Source organism: Scardinius erythrophthalmus, assembly GCF_964197995.2.
Source record: "Scardinius erythrophthalmus genome assembly, chromosome: 14".
NCBI classification, from domain to species: domain Eukaryota; kingdom Metazoa; phylum Chordata; class Actinopteri; order Cypriniformes; family Leuciscidae; genus Scardinius; species Scardinius erythrophthalmus.
Window position 1 is genome coordinate 14592735 of NC_138234.1, and position 19935 is coordinate 14612669.

The 19935-nt window shown below is 36.8% G+C and overlaps 2 protein-coding genes across 6 annotated transcripts in view; one reads left to right on the top strand and one right to left on the bottom strand.

Moving 5' to 3' along the window:
- Positions 1 to 19935, top strand: part of LOC308702510 (uncharacterized protein) — a 207501-nt gene that overhangs the window by 40735 nt on the left and 146831 nt on the right. The window lies entirely within an intron of this gene.
- LOC308702525 (uncharacterized protein) lies at positions 134 to 12431 on the bottom strand. Its single transcript, XM_081385449.1, has 6 exons — positions 12224 to 12431; positions 11361 to 11672; positions 9716 to 9754; positions 9233 to 9379; positions 9081 to 9148; positions 134 to 1624 (listed from the first exon to the last, which is right to left on the bottom strand). The coding sequence occupies exons 1-6, from the start codon at positions 12270 to 12272 to the stop codon at positions 1487 to 1489; spliced, it is 753 nt and encodes a 250-aa protein (XP_081241575.1). The 5' UTR covers positions 12273 to 12431; the 3' UTR covers positions 134 to 1486.

Below are 19935 nucleotides of genomic sequence, written 5' to 3' on the forward strand. Positions count from 1 at the left end.
AACAAACTTAGCATGAAGAATTGGATTAACGTCTCGTGACGACCAGAGCCGGTTCTAGACATTAGGAGGCCCTAGGCAAAATTCATGTTGGAGGCCCCCCACCCCCAATAAAAAAAACACTTGAAACAAATATGATTCCTAACCTTTTTATTTATACAACATTTAATTTTAAAAGCAGTATATTTTTACTTACACAGTACATAAGTTTGGACACATTACTATTTTTAATGTTTTTGAAAGAAGTCTCTTATGCTCATCAAGCCTGGATTTATTTGATCAAAAATACAGAAAAATAATATAGTGAAATATTATTAAAATTTTAAATAATGGTTTTCTATTTTACTATACTTTATATTTCTGTGATGCGAAGCTGAATTTAGTGTCAAGTGATCATTCTGATTTATTATCAAATGTTAGAAAGGGTGCTTAATATTTATTTTATAATCTGTGATACTTTTTTTCAGGATTTTTGATTATTAAAAAGTTGTTTTAAAAAAGTCTTCACTATCATTTTTTATATATTTAACACATCCTTGCTGAATATTCCTGTTTTTTTTTCTGTATTTTTGATCAAATAAATGCAGGCTTGTAGAGCATTATAATAAACTTCTTTCAAAAAACATTAAAAATAGTAATGGGTCCAGACTTTTACCGGTAGCCTACTGTATGTACATATTAATCAAACTTTATCTAAGGTAATCTCTTTTTTGTTTAATGAAGATGTTATTGTTGTTGTTGTTATTTTGCTGTTTTATTCAATTTATTCACAGTTCCAGAATCCCACTTCAGTAAATGAGCATAAGTGCTTTTATATCGCATTGCTACTTTAAATATGCTATACACAAATCAAGTGGAAGAGAAAGACACGATCGCTACTGAGCAGAAGAAAATGTATAAACTGATATTATTGGCGTAATGTCAGGGTATAATCTAATCATCAGCAGAATTTAGAAGATAGACCCATGAGATCCTTTATTTGAAACATTTAAAAATGTTGTAGTGTGTTGGCTTTTTAACTTAGAATACAGACGCCTTGTCTTTTAATTTTGTAGCTTTTTTACTAGTCAGCTCCCGACGCGATGTTATTCATTCATTGTACGCGCAAATTCAAAGCGTCGCGTCTGGGCACGTTAATGACGCTCGCGCTCTTTTAAACTCGTAATAAAGCGGTGAATGATTTTTACAGAAATGACGCTGATCTACAGGACAAGTTTATATTTAGAATACATTGCAATCACTCCAAAATAGATGACGACAACTCACACACCTGCATTTTGAGCTGTGCTTCTTTGTGTGCTTAGGCTTTTGCCTCGCAGCACCTGATGGATGCGTTCGTTACACATACTTTCAGAAGCCGGCACCCGCTTTGTAACGGACACATTAATTGGTTTAACTGCAGTAATGTAACAGTCTATGGTGAAGATAAACATCGTCACTATTTTTAGTTAATTAATAAATATTGAAATAAATTGTAGATAGGATATTTTTACATTATATTATTATTTTTTTTTTTTGTCCCTCTGTCTGGGCCCCATCCCGCCAATCGGGCCCTAGGCACGTGCCTAGTTTGCCTTTGCGTTAATCCGGCTCTGGTGACGACACCTGCGTACACCACCTCTTCCTCCTGTGTAACACAAACACAAAAGAGACCAAGAGACGAATGTTTAATAATCAGAGTGAGATGTTTTTCAAGAACAGTGCTAGTTACCACTAAAGAAAACCAAAGAAATCCCTCATTCTACAACAGTCATAAAAACTACATTTTAAACGCACATTTAAAAACTGTAATTATAATTTTAATGCATGCATATTCAAGAGAAACATTTTTTTCCCTCTCAATTATTAAATTAAACATTCTTAAAATGTTCACTCCCATGTCACCATTGACAACAGTCCAATATCACTCTATTGAACATAGGCTATAATTACTCTCAGATATTTTACTTTCAATTCTGTGTAATTTTACCATTTTTTGGTTAGTGTTTTCATGAAGGTTTAAATAAAAAGCTTTCTAATGAATGCCAGAGTATTCACACTCTTTCTCTCTCACAGACACAAACATGTCTTCACAGTTATTTGTTCCGGAAGTCCAGTTTCCTGTGGAACTGTCTCTGTTTCAGCCTGCAGAAACACCCTGAGCTATTATAGGCCTAACGTTTTTACCGGTAAAGAGTACGAACCCTTATTTTGTACCTCAGAAATAACTCTGTTTGTGCTGTTCTCTCTTACTCCTGTCTCTAGATTACATGCCATCTATTCTCCCCGGTAACACTTTATAATACTGTATCTTACTTACTGCATAACTAATAAGTAATTATTGAAGAACTAATAGGTAATTATTCATTAACTACTTCTTCACTACTGTTAACTAAGGAAGATGTGTTAACTAAAAAGTATGTAATATATTTTTATGATTGTGTTAAGTAACAGTTAGTTAATCAATAAATAATGAATTCTGTCATAACTCTTGAAGAACTACAACTAATTATCTACTAATTAAGGTTCAAGAAAAATAACTAAGAAGTAACTACTAATGAACTGTCATACAAAACTAACCTGTTTTTATATTTTATATACAGTACTGTGTGTGTCTGTTTTCCTCTGCATAGAATGCCATTGAGTAAATTCATGTTTGAGGCAATGACTGAGGGAAACTGAAAATATAGGGAACTTATTAGTAATTCATAAATAATTATCAAATAATTCTGCAGGAATTACTCAGAACCTGGAACAGTATTCTAAAGTGAGAATATAGGGAACTCATTAGTAATTAATAAATAATTATCAAATAATTATCCAGGAATTAGGCTACTTATAACCTGAAACAGTATTCTAAAGTGAACATATAAGGAAATTAATTGGTAATTAACAAATAATTATTAGATAATTCTTCAGGAATTACTTGGAACCTGGAACAGTATTCTAAAGTGAGAATATAGGGAACTCATTAGTAATTAATACAGAATTACCACATACTTCTGACTCAAATCAAACTTACTGTAAAAAACACATTATTAACGGTATTATCTAAACCTTTGTAAAATAGATAAGTTATCATACATTATGATACATTTTGCTAATTAAATAAAAAGTTTGCTTATTTGCAGATCAATATATAGCCTAGTAAATGTCTGCACTTATCTTTCTTATTAGTGCTGAAGAATGACTAAAACTGGCTAGAAAATAAAATAAAAAAACATTGATCAGTGCTTTTTACTTTTCAAGTAATTACCTTTGTACTTTTACTAAAGTAATTTTGAAAATGAATTGGCCAATAGTTTATCATTTTACTGGAGTAATATTTTATTGGGTTATCTGTACTTTTACTCAAGTACTTGATTTGTGTACTTCATCCACCACTCCACTGCTAAAATAAAACGGTTAATTTTAGTAACCACTGTGTATGACTGTTCATTAGTAGTTACTTCTTAGTTATTTTATTTGCACATTAATTAATAGATAATGAATAATAGTTCTTCAAGAGTTATGACATAATTCATTAGTTATTGATTAACTAACTGAAACTTAACACAATCATACAATTCTATTACATACTAATTAGTTAACACATCTTCCTTAGTAGTTAACAGTAGTGACTTAAGTGTTAATAAATAATTATCTATTAGTTCCTCAATAATTCCTTATTAGTTATGCAGTAAGTAAGATACAGTATTCTAAAGTGTTACCTTTTCCTCTTCTAATGGCTTCAATGTATCTACTCAGTTTCTTGGATCTAACACAGAATGCTGATTTTTTTTAAAAATTTCCTCAAACAAGCAATGTATTCAATTTATCAGTGCTATTTACTGTTGAGTTTATGTCAGTAGTGTCTGTTTAATTTACATGTACATTTCCCGTCAACTGCATCGGCATGTTAACGTCAAATTTCTTTCCAGTTAAAGGCAGAGAATTACATTCCCACATTTAAATGTTACTTTTGCTTTGAATGAATGAATGAATGAATAAACAAACAAACAAACAAACAAAGAAATTAATTAAATAATTTAACTTTGGAGGACTAGGATTAACACTGAAAAATAAGATTAGTTATCAATTTAATAATTGGAAATAAATAAATCACTATTTAAATAGACATTAATGATTGTAAACTGTCAAAATCTATTTAAAAATAAAAAAAATATTTAAAAATAATGATTTTGATTGTTTTCAAAGTGTTCCTATTACGCTATTAGGTTCCTAATTGTGTTTTGGAGTCTCCAACAATTTTACATGCATTTCATTTTCTCATATTATATTGTGTCACAAATGGCCCTTTGCAGCAACAGCAAAGATGAGATGAGCAAGATCTATTCACAGCAGTTATTTTATTAAAGGTAAAAAAGCACTCAAAATACTCAGAATCTCAAAATACACATTATAACCATTTGGTATAAACGTGCAAGATCAGCTTCAACAATGTAGCTTCTTGTAGACGTTGTTCACGGGCAGCCAATAAAGACCATAGACTGGCATTACACACTATATGCAGGTTTAAGGTTTGTAACAGGGAGTGTGACTGGAATCACATATTACACACTACATTACCTTATTTGAAAAAGCAAAATAGGGGCACTTTAAATGAAAAATAGAAATTAAAACAGAATTTTAAAACAATTTAATTCAAGTTTTGAAAAGTATCCAAATAAAACTACACAATAGTAAATGTATATTTAAAATAGCTTTTTAAAAAAGCATTTTCCACTTGCTTTTATTTGTCCTTTTGTCAAGCATGAAGCAGTGTTTTGAAAGGGCCCAACACTACTTTATAATGTAGTAGGACTTGAAACTGAACAAAATCAGACTTGGACTCAAGTCTAATTTTTGGACTCAAGTCTGAGTACAAGGCAGTTTTTCAGGAGCATTTGGACTCGGACTTCCATGAGCTGGTCTTATAGTCATAAAAATATGGTCTTGGACTCGGACTTCAGTTTGAGAACACTGCTTTATACCTTGCGTGTTGCGAACTACATAACATGGCAGGCAAACAAGAACTTATTTAAAGAGGGATTGTAGATGCTTTTACTAGCTGGTCCATCAATGAGAGGTTTTGGTCATTCAATGACAGAATCTCTTAGCAGGATAGTACAAACTCAACTACTGACTCAGTGGTGGATCTGAAGACTCACTCTCCTCATGCAAAGTTTTGAGATAGCAAGCAATAATAATTACAATTGACAAATGAAAATCAAAAACTAGTTAAAATTGCTACTGTGAAATAAAAGTATATTTATGGGGACATCCAGTGTTACAAATGAAATTTTTGTCACTGCTGTCAAAAGAGAGGTAAAAAAAAGCCTAATTTTAAAGGCAGATGTTGAAATGTCTTTCCCATGTTCAAATTCTTAGAACTATCTTCAGCTCTCAGTGTTACAGGAAACTCACACTTTTAGCAGCTAGTTTAGCTGTGTTTATTTTTGTGCCAACACATGTACTGTTTTTACAGTTATTTTAGAGTGAAGTGTCAAGATCTGCTCTTTCGCTCCTGTCTTTGGGGACATCTAACCATAGCTCTTCCCCCCCCCCCTGTTATTGCTTTTGTAGCTTAGAGTATGTGCAAGAGCCAAAGTTGAAGCATTTATGTTTAACCTATAGAACGGTACGACTACGGACCCACATGTGGAAAGTTATTTCTGTGCCCCTGCATGAGATTTTAGAATGTACAGCGAAGCCACATAACTGCCAGATTCAAACTGTACTTTCATGCTTTGGCTGGAACTGAGCAGAGACCGACACGCTCAGCGCTGTCATATATCACAACTATACAGTGTTTTCAACCACATAATGTTAATTTTTGGTTTCAGACATTTAAATACATAAACACTAGAAAAACAATAAATTTATAGTATGTACAATACACACATGGTTGTCTATGGAAGCGGCAATAATAATAATCCATTAAAATACAATTTAATTTAATAGGCTATTTTCAAAATATAACTGTTTTATTCATATCAGATAGTCCTACATATTGTTTAGGCAACTATAGGTCACTCTATTCTTCTCACAGTTCACCGGCAACTAACTGTCATGAATTTCGGGAGAAACTAATGAATTTATGTGTTGTAAATCGGACAGATGGGATTCTGTGAACTATGACGCAAATAAGATGGCGGCGCCCATGTCGTGCTGTAGATCAAGATCATTATTAAATGATTTTAAACGACAAAACACACTCACTTAGGCCCTACACGTATTTGAGGATCAGATTATCAGATGATGACATGGTTAGCAAGTTTCTGAATATTTTGAATAAAAAAGGAAAAAGGAACTGTTGTGACTGCGGTGTGTCATGACAACCATGATGCGTCGCCATGGAAACAGGTAATACATACAACCGGCGTAGCGTCATAGAACGTCTCTGAAAAGGTTCACGCCCACTTTTAGGGGAAAACAATCCGGCGAGCGCCATACACAGTATCGGATTGAGGACGTGTACTAACCCTTACAAACATGTAATTTGTATTTAAACATTTTTTTTTTCACACAATAGGCTACCCCTATTATGTATTTGTATTTAATTAAATTTTTCCACACAGTATTTTGTTTTTTTATTTTATTTTAAATACATTTCCATGTATTTATGCCCATCTCTGCCTGCCATCATCATCAATATCTTGCTGTTATGGAAATATCATAAATTACGGATGATGCTATCGAAATCTAAATCAGGCTAGTTGTATGGCTGGACAGAAAAGTGCACTCAGTAGCTACTCTAAATATAAAGACATAATATTATACATTTAAAGATGTTTACTTCTTAAAACCGTAGTAAAATCATTCACTGGCTACCTGGTGACTCGGTTAGGTACGAGTAAATGTCCGGGTAAGACACTTCTGGCCAATGGGTGGGGTTGTTAGACCAATTTGACGCTGGTAGAATGAAAGGGACATGTTTTTAAGTTGCCCAAATTAAGTTTATAAATGTATCGTTCACGCTCTATGGAAGGCAGGGTGAACATATAATTACTCGACATATTTCATCTAAGTGATTTCGGAAGTTATACACGTCTGCCGGCTGTGTACGGACGTTGTTTTGTGCCGCTATTTTGTATTGAAGTCTATGGGAAGTCTGGCTTGTTTTCCCCTAAAAAGGGGCGGTTACGAAATTGACAGTGAAGTTCCCGGATGTGCCGGTTGTATGTATAAGGGGAAACGTTCTAAAATAAAACATTCACCTTAAAAAAACTCACTCTGGGTCAGGGGGGATCAGCTAGAATATTTTAAACGTACCCGTGAAAGGGTTAAATTTGTGAATAAAAGGGATCTGGGTCATTCTACAGAAACGTCCACTTTTGGTATGGCAAGATGTCTTAAAATGTATTTCTTTTTCTAACATTTAAACTTACACCACATTATTAGACTACCCTTTGACTTTATGAATATGCATAAATAACACCTTAATGATTTTTTATATTTTTTGTACATTTATTTAAAGACCGCATGTACCATTTTTTTGTCACTGGTGTTACCCTACTTCTTTGGCAATATTAAAGGTTTTTATGAAATATTATTTCTAATTTTTTTGAGCACATATAGTCAGAGTTACCGAAAAATAATAATAATGCAACAAATAAGGAGATTATGTTTTATTTATTTTAATTAGGTTTGTTAAAAGTGTGCTTGAATGAGGTTAGTTCATCTGTGCTACCATCTATTTGCTATAACAATGAAAATATTATGAAAACCAGTTAAAATCAAGTAATGATGCAATCCTTTAAATCTTAACTATTGAGTGTAGCAGAATTAAATGGATGTAACATTATTACTATGTCACATGTGACATTGTATTTAATGTGACAAAAAAAAGACAGTAACACCAGTGACACAATGAATCACCAATGGCATGCATAAGACCAAAGATCATTATTCTTCAACTATAATTAAGTATATGAGACTAAATTGTTACATTTGGCATATAATCTAAGTGAATAGCTTTGAATAAAGTTTATCTATAAATGGAAGTCACTGGTGTTACTGGTGTTACCCATAAGAAAGGTGACACCAGTGACAGTAACACCAGTGACAATTTTCATGAAAAATTCATTTTACAAAATGGCTGCTGCAAGGTAACAAACCACATGTTGTCAATCAGAGTATACTAACTAAATTAAGTAGTTTAATCCATTTGTATTCTCATTTTTTTTACAAGTACCTAACAGTAAAGTAGGTCATACCAGTGACTTCAACTAAAAGCTTCATATGAAATCATGAGATAAATGAGAAGATTTCTGCTAACTGAGAAGAGACAGTGGATCTACCATGGGCTTTTCTTCATAGATATTCAGGAAATTGGAAGAAGGAAGTCAAGTGATGTCATCAGTGTGATTTTTATTTCAAAATAAGAGATTTTTGTTTAGTGACACAACTCCAGGGGACCACTACTTTCATTATAAATTTTATAATATTTATTCTGCATTTTTTGTATATATATCATTTACATAATATATTTGATAGTTACGTATACATTATTGCATTTTAAATGGTGTAAAAATCTGTTATTGACCTCAAAATAAAGGATTTTCTCTCTGGACATGACTGTGGGGACGAGCACTTCTGTGGTGCTTGGAATTCTAAATAATTAATAAAAATCAAATATTGCCACATTGATGGCTCAAGAAGGTGTAATTGTTCAAATAACATATTGTTTTATTTTAAAATGTAAAGAAATTGTAACTCTAAAGTGTTTTTTAAGTGTAATATTTCTGTAAAGGCTAGGGACAGAAAAATGGACATTTTCATAGAATGACCCATCTACCAGAATGCTGTAAGATTGTAGATAATATCATGATATTGATATTAATATAATTTTTCAAAATGCATTTCTGAGAGTTCATTTCTTTTAGGATGTTGCCTTATAAGGGAGCTGTCTGTGTAGTCAGTAAAGCAGATCACTGGGTTTAGAACAGACTCATCACATTTTCTTTTAATTTCCATGTTCACCTTTTTATTTACATGAATTTGCAAACATACATAGAAATATGGAAAATATGCATTATATAATACTATTGTATAAACTCCTCCTCAATTATGCAATGACTGCTCAAATTGTACAGTGTAAACTGTAACATGAATTGTCTTACCGCTTTTTGTGCATTTCTTTTGTAGAACATTGGATCAGCGTAAGTGATCTCTTCATCACGGGTCTGAACTGTTTTAATAATAATGACAGGCATGTTAAAACAGCAAAACTGTAACTATTTCTTCAGATGTAACAGCAGTGTGAAACACTTGCCCTGTTGGTCTGTTTTTCTGTGTTTCTTGCAGATCCAGAAGATCCCAACAGCAGCAACAATCATCAGAGATCCAGCAACAGCAGAAGAGATCGGCACTATCAGAGACACTGAGACTGGAGGAGGAGAGGGAGTTTGCTGCTCAGATTCTGGAAAGATAAAGAGAGACAATCTGTCTGTCTGTCCTTATTCTCAGTCTCAGATGCACACAGTCTGTTCACTGACTCTCTGATACTAGTCTGACCAGCACGAGTCTCCTTTAACATGTTTATGACTTAAATGTGTTTGTCAGAAAGTGTAAAGAGATTATATGTGTTGTTATTGCCTATTTTTTTAGAAAAGAAAAAAGCAGAAAACAATTGTACGTATTACGTAACAATGCACAAAAATGAACTTGTTTATTGAACTGTTGTGTAAAAGCAATATCACACTCATAATCGTGCTGATGATGTGAATATCAGCTTCATTATCCTCTGTATTCTCACTTTCAGTCGATGAAGGACTTCGTGGAGTGGTCGGCTTAACTGGAAGACATTAGAGAAGCAGAGATGAGAATATATCAACAGTGAGAAGACTGCTTTAATGTCAGTGTTAGTCAGTCTCATCACATAAAATATAATCCACTCATTTTGGAAAAATAAATAAAATATACAAAATCTGAATACAGTGGCTCTTGTTTGCCAAGACACCACCATCTATTCTCTCTCCTAAAGGATCTTATATTCATATTACACCCTTCCTGACTGATGTATATTATCTAAACATTGTCCCATTATTAAGGTGCATTAAAGAGGACTTAAAACATTGTTCTGTATCATTCCGTGTCAAATCAACCATATTTCAGAAACTTTCCAGGTTCAAATTTTGGATTTTGTTAATATTGTTTTTTCAAGAGAGACACATAATGCAAGCCAAACTATTAAATGTAATAGAGCATAGATGTAAATATTATCAACTGTATGCAACGAGACCCACTATTGATTTCTGACCACAACAAATTTGTACAATTGACCAATTTATTCATGGATCCACATTTAGATCTCCATATTTTTGGGACTGAACCAGGGCCTTTAAAATGAAGATACCAAAATAGTTCAAGTTTGTTAAAAATCTAAATATAAAAGGAATCTTAAATAATTCTTGAGTTACAGGCATACAAACTTGGGGCAAAAAACACAAGAAGTGTTTTTTCCCTTTTTTAACTGTTGGCATACCTTTAATGAAACAAAGATTGCTAAAGTCAAGAGATTTTACTAATAGACTTACCAATCTCTGTGTAAAAATAAAATAAAGATTCTGCCATCTTTCTGAAGTAATTCATACCCCCTGTAATATGGCTCCAAATCTCAGGGTGAAAATTGTCCTTTTGCCCCTCAAAGCAGCAAGTTACTCAGTAAATATACATTCTTGACATTTAATATTTTGTCTTTCTTCTTCATTTATGTGTTTCTTTCACCAGAAAAAAAAATATATATATATATATTTATTTTCAACCGGGGACCTCTGGTTGAGTTAATACGGAATGACCCACCTAGCGTAACTTCATCTTTGTTAGGTTGAGTTCATTAAAGTAAATTATGCATTTAATTAAAATGCATATCCTGCCCTGCTGTACTTTCAGTGAATTGCACTTGAATGTTTTTGTAAGTTATTTTGCTCTGATGTCATCAAAGAAATTGATATTTGTAATGCCCCTGGATCTGTAGTAATTCACAAATGTCATACAGAGTTTGGCTAATCACAGTTCTTTTATTCATTGTGAAATGTTGCAGACTACTGTAATATATCTGAGTATCCTCCTGTAAGAGCACAATGGATCAGACACTGATGCTCATGACACTTGGAAGAAGTTTATTTAATAATAAACTATTTCAGTTCTAAAATATGTGTGTTCAAACACACCAAACCAACAATTACTAAAAACACACACAAAAACTGATTTTGCACGGGCACTTTGCACTAGTAGCCTACTTAAAATTTTAGAATAATGTAAACAAAATAAACTGCATCTGAAATGTATCTTCAAGATTTCTAATAAATAATCTTCAAATATCATTGTGGGTTATGACAATAATTATGTAGATTTTGAATATGACGATGATAGAAGAAAACACATGTAATTATGCTCACCATCAACAGTAACTTTGAATCTCTTGATAAACTCCTTATCCCCAATAATGGTACTTAGTTGATAAAATCCAGAGTCTGTGGTTCTGATGTCACTGATGGTCAGAGATCCAGTCTGATCCAGTTTCAGTCTGTCTCCGAATTTCTCATCATTTTCATATTTAGGATTGTTCTTGATCACTCTAGCGATGCGAATGTTTCCAAACCTCCACTCGATCTCATCTCTCTGTATGTCTGTAAGATCAGGGTTTAGAGTGACAGAATCTCCCTCCATCTCTGACACTGACTTCACTGCATCTCTGTCACCAAACACTCCTGGAGAACCAAGAGGAACTTCATCAGACACATCAGAAATAAATGTATACTACAGCATTTGTTTTGAACTTAATAGTTTTTTATTTAAAAAAAAAAAAACTAATTAAAATGAGCAAAAACAACTAAAAATCAAGATATTTCTCATTTTATTTCACCTCCTCAACCTGGATATTTAGCCTAATTTTAAAAGTGTGATTTCGAGAAGAACTTCTGAAGAATTACTGAAGAACATTCAGCTGTTAAATTTGAAATTTATGGAGGCCTTGGAGAGCCACTGACTACCTAATAATCTTAGCTTTCAATTGTCTTATATATGACATTTTAGGAATTAATTATTTAATGATGGATATATAAAGTGTTTAACCAGGAAGGGAACTAAATCTGTCTGTCAATCATGTATCAAAACAGTGATCAAAAACCGGAATTCAAACTTCTCACAGTAATATCAAAGGTAGCATCTTTATCTAAAAATAAAACAAAAACTGACATGAAAAAGAAACTTAGCTATATCAGATTACATTTGTCAATAAATATAGAAGATTTGAACTTACCGACAAGATGCCATATGCAGGATAAAATTATTATGTTAACCAATTTCATTTAAGCAGCTCTCTAAAAGTTTTAAGTAATAACACAATTTTAGTCAGAACTAAACAATGCAAGTGTGGCATAAAACCCAGTTACAGATCTCATAAAAACTTGTTTATCTAAACTGTCTTATGTTAACAGTAGGCTGGTTAATTAGATGCACGAGTGGGTGTGTAAGTGTCAGTTTGTGAAGTTAAAACCAGTGTAGGCTAAAAGAAACACACCCACAATTCTTTAGTCTAATTAAAGGGGTCATAATGCCATTTTTGTACAAGCTAATATGATTCTTTAGGGTCTAAATTAAAAGTTTGTAATATACTTTAATTAAAAATTCTCATTAGTATTGTAAGAAAACACTAATTTTACCTGGTCAAAATCAGCTCTGTTTTCAGCACGCTGTTTAAGTGCATGTGTCTTTAAATGATAATGAGCCCCTCTGTTCTGTGCGTACACCGTTTGAAATAATAACACAATATCCATAACGCCGTGTTCATTATAAACGTGGGATTATGAATTATATGGAGAACGTCGTACATAGAAAGCATGGCGTAATTTACCCTTAGTGTAAAAATAGCCGCATTCATCGTGAAGCGTGAAAGCGATTTGCAAAGATTAATATAAATATTAATATAAAGGTTAATAAAACGTTACACTCACTTCAGTTCTTCTGGAGGTGCAGCAGGAACACAACTAGTTGGTACCGATCCTTTTTTCAGGAGCAGCTTCTTAGCAAAAACAGCTTTTTACTGAACTCGTTTGTAAAGCAGTCTGGTGTGTAAAAAGATTTGCGCAAACATGAAAGCATTGATGTTGTGGGGAATATTCCATTCGAAAACAAACTTCAGCGGTTCGGATTTAGGAACATCAACATGACTGCTGTGTTCGTTATTGCACCGAAGAACAGAACACCACAATCGCTTAGATGCCATTCTGCTCATAGACAGTGCTCCAGCTATCACAACAATGACCGCGCCGATCCGCGCGGTTTATGATTGACAGCTCGTTCACAAGTGAGGGCGGGTCTGTGTTGAAACACTCCTGTCAATCAACAATCGTGGGAGGGGCGTCGATTTTGTGACATCACAAAATCGAACAGCTTGATTTGAGATGTGGGGAAAGGGGACAGATGGGAAAGCAGGACAGATTTTATGTTTGTATTGAAGATTCTGATTTTGGTGTTTCTAGAGAGCTGGGAAGAGAGCCATACAGGTCGGAGCGTTCTAAAGGCATATCTTGCTTTGCTGATGCGCAGCTTGACATCTTTATCAGCTCCACCATCTGTGCTGATGTTGCTTCTGAGGTATACAAACTCGACCACATCTTCCAGGGATTTATCCTCGATTGTAATAGGTTGCTAGGTATTGGTGTTAAGTCTCATGACCTTGGTCTTCCCGACATTTTTCCTGAGGCCTATCTGTTTACTGTGTTCATGCAATCTTGTGGTCTTGCATTGGATGTGTGTATGTGTTTCTGAGATCAAAGCCAGGTCATCTGCAAAATCAAGATCTTCCAGTTGTTCAAAAGGGTTCCACTGTAGTCCTGTCCTTTGACCATCCACTGACATTTTCATTGGCTAGTCGATTGCAATGAGGAAGAGGATGGGAGACAGTAGGCAGCCTTGACGTACTCCTGTTTTTATGTGGAGGGTGTCGGAGAGCTTACCATTTGAGGTGACTTGACCTGTGAATCCATCATGCATGCATTTAATGATGTTGACCAGTTTTATGGGTATTCCATAATGTCGGAGCAGCTTCCACAGAATATTTCTGTCTAGGCTGTCAAAGGCCTTTTCAAAGTGAAGTTGTTCATACAGAAACCTGCTTGTTCTCTCCTGAAAATCTTTTCTAGTGGTTCTTGTATTCTAGGATTATTCGGCAGAGAATTTTGTTGGGGACTGAGAGGAGCATGATGCCTCTCCAGTTTTTACATTCACTGAGGTTTCCTTTCTTGGGGACTGTGACAATTAACCCCTCTTTCCAATCATTGGGAATCTCCTCTTTTTCCCAGATGTAATTTAGGAGCCCATGGAGGATATCAGTGGAGGCACTGATATCTGCTTTCAGTATATTAGGTGGGATGTTATCCTTCCCTGATGCCCTGCCCAGCTTTAGTTTTTTTGCAGGCTCTCCTTATTTCCTCCTTTGATATCCTACCACATTTGATGTTTAGGTCTTTTTCCGCGTCCTCTATGACTGGGGGGCTGTCTGGGGGGAATCTATTCAGGACTTCGAAGTGTTCCTTCCAGCGCTCTAATTGCTGGGACTCTTTGGTGAGGAGGTTTCCCTGCTTATCCCTGATAGGCCGGCTTGTGGTCTGTTTTTTCCCCGACAACTGGCGGGTTATTCTGTACAGTTCCTTATTGGCGTTTCTTTCTCTGGCTGCTTCTTCTGCTTCCTTAGGGGCCGATCACACCTAACGCGTTTTTCAGGTTCGAAAACGCGAGGTGCACAGTTTTTACCATCACACAGAACGAGCAGTGCGCTGCGTTTTTTATGTTGCTAGGCAACTACTGAAACAGCTGTCCTGTCAGTCAAGTAAACGTCAAATCAGCCTTTTATTAACTTTATTTACTTTCTGTTAACATTGTGGTAGTTACGGTTTGTGAAGTCGTTAAGCTCCTGGTAACCCGCGAGAGCACCACTAGTTTATCCTCCATCATCGCACTCTCCGGGCGTTCAAGCAACTGTAGCGTTCATCACTACAACGGAAGGCCCGCCTCTCCATTCACTCGATTGGACAGTGGAAAAAAACGCGATGATGTCGGGCGCCTTTTCCGCTCGGAGTTGCTTTTTTTTCAACTTCAAAAACGCGAGGCGCAGCAGGCGGTAAAACGCGAGGCGCAGCAGGCGCATAAACAGCGCGCAGAACGCTCGCTGCCATAGGAAACAAATTGAAAATAGGCGCCTCTCACTGCAAAAAACGCGTCAGGTGTGATCGGCCCCTTAGCCAGCTCCTCTATTTGTGCTTTCTTGTCCCTCTTGCAGCTTTTACGGACCACCCTGTTTTTTTCTTGGTAGTCTTGTCTGAGGCGTTTCTTCTTGTTATTATCTGTCTCTCTGTTGAGTTTTGCTTTGATATCTCGTCTAGCTTCAATCTCACTCCAAGTTGCATCTGTGACCCAATCTTTTCTTCTGGGGTCACTGTAGCCAAGAAGAGATTCACAAGTGCTTATGAAGGCCACCTTGCATCTTTCCCATTTGTTGTTTACGTTGTCTCCTTCTGCTAGGGCTTGGAACCGGTTGCGGAGGTGGATTCCCCATTTCCGGCATATTTTATTATCCTTTAGTTTCCGTGTTTCAAACCTTCTCTGAACCCTGTTCCCAGGTTTCTTCTTCACTGCCAGTTTCATTCTGAGTTCTCCCATGAGAAGATGATGGTCAGAGTCTAAAGCGGCGCCCCTCATGGCTCTGAGATCAAGGAGAACTCTTCTCCATTTCCTGTCTATTGCAAGATGGTCAGTCTGATTCTCAGTGAAGTGGTCTGGTGATATCAAAGTAGCTTTATGGATTTGTTTATGTGGGAAGAGACTGCCTCCGATCACTAGCTCATTGAGGGCACAGAAGCTGGCAAAGAGGAGCCCATTTTCATTTATCTGCCCCAATCCTTCAGTTCCCATTGTTCCTCTCCAGTCGCTGTTATATTTTCCAATTTTGGCATTCATATCTCCCATGATGATCTTGATGTCTCTTTTGGGATTCTTCTGAAAGACAGCCTGTAGTTGTTGGTAAAAGGTCTCTTTTTCTTCATATACGGCATTGTTGGTGAGAGCGTAGCATTGGATAACTGTTATATTACGTCCTTTTGATGTAAACCTGGCTGTGATGATTCGTTCTGAAATTGGTTCCTATTCGATGAGGCTTTAACCTGCATCTTTTGAAAGGAGTATTCCTACTCCGTGTGTGTGTGGGTCATCTTCTTTGGGGTTTCCTGAATAGAGAAAGGTGTCACGATCCACACACAAAAACAAGAATAGGATCCAAATTGCAGTATATTTATTAAGGGCCAATCCATTACATCATAATCCAGTCCATGCAGAGGTCAAAATCCAATGAAGCAATCCAACACAAGAACAAAACAAGACACAGACAAGAACCGACCTAAGAAGTGGTGTGATACAAACAAGGACTCTGTAACAAACACTAAAACAGACAGGGTATTTATACACAGAACCTTAATGATAATGGGGAACAGCTGATTGCAATGATACAGTGATGGGTACAGACAAGGATTGTGGGGAATGCAGTTCATAATGTGAATGACACCGTGGGGAAGGAGGACCTCTAGTGGACACCCGGGAACACAAACCCAACACTGTGACAAAAGGTCTCTCCAGTGGCAGTTGTTACTTTTCCAAAGGTATTCCATCGGCTCTCACATACACCAACAATGCTTAGGTTGTATCGTTGCATTTCCTTGGTCAGTTGTGTCAATTTTCCAGTTTGGTAAAGTGTTCTGATGTTCCAACACCCAATTCTCGTTCTTGACTTCAGCTTCAGCAGACATTTCCCCCCCTGGGGTCTCTGGTGAGTTTGCCTCAGGCGGTTCATACATCCCACACGTGGGTCGTCAGTTAGGCTTCGTTCAGTAAGGGATAGAGCTTCCATAGTTTCGGTTTCTGTAACCAATTTATTTTTTCCGGGGACGGGTAGTTAGCCCATCGCCCAACCCCCAACCTGGAGGGCCAGTGGGATCACTCTTTGTCTGGTCTCTACCCTTCGACCTGTTCGGCTTGGGTGACCCTGCCAGGAGTACAAGAAAGTACAAGACTCCTGCCGACATAGCTCTAGGAGTCATGGAGACGTGCACAAACTGCTCCACCATGATAAGGTGGCGATCCTTTCGGAGCGGACCATTATATGACCCCTTTAAACTTTGTAACAAACAAACAAATAAAACAAAACATTTAGTCAGAATGCACATATTTTTGAATGGACATCAATGCGTGTGAGGTAGTAATCTGACACATTGGGTTGTGGAACGCTACTCTGATGTGAACATTTGTTATATTAATAACAAATTCATTATCATATTAGTAGTCACGTGATTATATACACGCATTGTGAAAGTAATATTGTCTTACTATTATTATAAATATTATCGTCCAGCTGCAGTTGTTAATTCACCATAAACTGGTTTGTTATGATGATGAAGATGAAGTTGATGTTCGATTCAATCAGTCGGCACTTTGTAATGTTTTAATCACAAATTAGATGTGTAAAGGTAGAAGACACGCAGTTGAACAGCATTAACCCGTTTCACATTTCTTCATTTCATCTCTTCTTGCAAAACATTTTCACGTTAACACTCTCACAGTCCCAAGGGGATTAGAATTGTACTATTGCAGTTTTTTTTTTTTTTTTTTTGCTTGCTTGCTTCAACACTTTAGATTTTAGCACAGAGGAGGAATTGGTCAAAATCCAGTAAAGTGTGTGAAGCTTGTGGGAAAGAAGTGAAAATTAGGCATTTTGTTTTCCCAAAGCTCCCAAAGGATTTCTTTCTTCTATATGTTACATAAAACAAGACGCAACATGTTTTAGCTCAGATTTCATCATAATTTCTCCTCAATTAGAATTCTTTATGGCAACTTAAAATGTTCCCAGTGTTATGTCACAAGGTGACTAAATGGAGGCGGAACTAAGTTCCGCGGGAGTTGTGTTCCCCCCGGGACCGTGGCATGGTAACACCAGGACGGTTCCGGTTATGCGTTCAGTCACCATGACGAGGGGATAATGACCGATGCACATCAGGTGTGGGGGATTTCTGCGGAGGCTGAAGAGACAAAGGGAGCGTATAAAAGAAACCGAAAGAAAACAGTCGGTGTGGTGCTCCCTCGTGAGTAGTCGTTACTTTGTGGTGGTGTTGCTGATTCATGGAGGCTTCTGGAGAGTGTTACGAGGGCTCGGCTGATTAAGAGTGCAAATGGCGAGTGTGCGAACACGACTTGAGGACGTCAAAGGCTGGAAAAAGAGTGAGTTATGGAGAGTGAGTGAAGATTGGAGAATGCCATCATCATTGGAAGGTAGATAAGTAGTATGATATCGCATCTTATGGAGTGTATGTACCTGCACTGAGTTGAATACGAAGTCATGAAGTGTATTGATCACGAGTGTAATTGTCACTGAGAGTGGTTGGATTGAGCGACCATTGAACTCTTGTTTCTCTCCGTCTGAGTGTGAGTTGAGTGCTGAGGAAGTTCTGCCCACCGTGCCCGTAAGGAGGCATCCGAATTCCCTCGTTATTTGATGAAGATCGATTCAGTACGACAGTGGAGGGACTGATCGTCGGAGAAGCCTCCTGTGTGTATTCCTTTATGTGATGTCCGCTGGAAGGAGGGACTCACAGTAAGAAGATCCTCTCGCCTGTCTGTTATACAGCCATACACGCCAGCCGTAAACCTTGTCCCTGTACTGAGAAACAGCATGCATGTATGTGCATAATTCACTCTGTCTGTTCAATAGAGAAGCCTCCTGTGTGTATTCCTTTATGTGATGTCCGCTGGAAGGAGGGACTCACAGTAAGAAGATCCTCTCGCCTGTCTGTTATACAGCCATACACGCCAGCCGTAAACCTTGTCCCTGTACTGAGAAACAGCATGCATGTACGTGTATAATTCACTTTGTCTGTTCAACAGAGGAGCCCCCTGTGCATATTCCCTTATGTGATGTCTACTGGAAGGAGAGACTCACAGTAAGCTGATTCCCCTGTCTGTCTGTTATACAGCAATACACTCCAGCCGTAAGCCTTGTCTCTGTATTGAGGAACAGCATGTATGTACGTGTATAATTCACTCTGTCTGGTCAATAGAGAAGCCTCCTGTGAGTACTCCTGTAGGTGATGTCTGCTGAAAGGAGAGACTCACCGTAAGAAGATTCCCTCGTCTGTCTGTTATACAGCAATACACTCCAGCCGTAAGCCTTTGTCTCTGTATTGAGGAACAGCATGCATGTACGTGTATAATTCACTCTGTCTGTTCAATAGAGAAGCCTCCTGTGCATCTTTCCTTATGTGATGTCTGCTGGAAGGAGTGACTCACAGTAAGAATATTCCCTCGTCTGTCTGTTATACAGCAATATATTCCAGCCGGAATCCCTCCGTTAATGCCCTGTTATGTAAGGAGAGACACATGTTGGACCAGACCTTCGTTTGTTCTACTGAAGCTCACATCCAACGGTAAGCTTCCGTTTTTCGCACTGAAGAGAAGCACGTGCATACTAGGGCTGCAACGATTCGTCGACGTTGTCGACAAAAATCGATTATAGAAATAGTCGACAATGAATTTCATTGTCGAAGTTGTCGCCAGACATGTTTTTTCCGACCGAGTGAGGCATCTCTCTTCATTACAATCTCTGCCGAGAGCGGTAACGTACAGAAATGGCGGCGTCCAAAGCAGCAGCTGCGCGTACCAAAACATCTAAAGTTTGGGAGCATTTTAGCCTGGATACGGCGAATAAAAAGATTACCTGCATGGTTTGCAAAGCAGTCCTTGCGTATCACGGCAGCACCTCGGTGATGCACGAACATTTAAAGAGAAAGCACGTCGGACAGTTGAATGCACGGAGTTTGACTCGCATCGGTAAGATTTAAATAACATGGAAGCCAATACGTTTTGTTTTGGATGTACATTGTACATTTTATAAGCGTATTTTTGCTTAAAAAAAAAAAAAGATTTAACGTT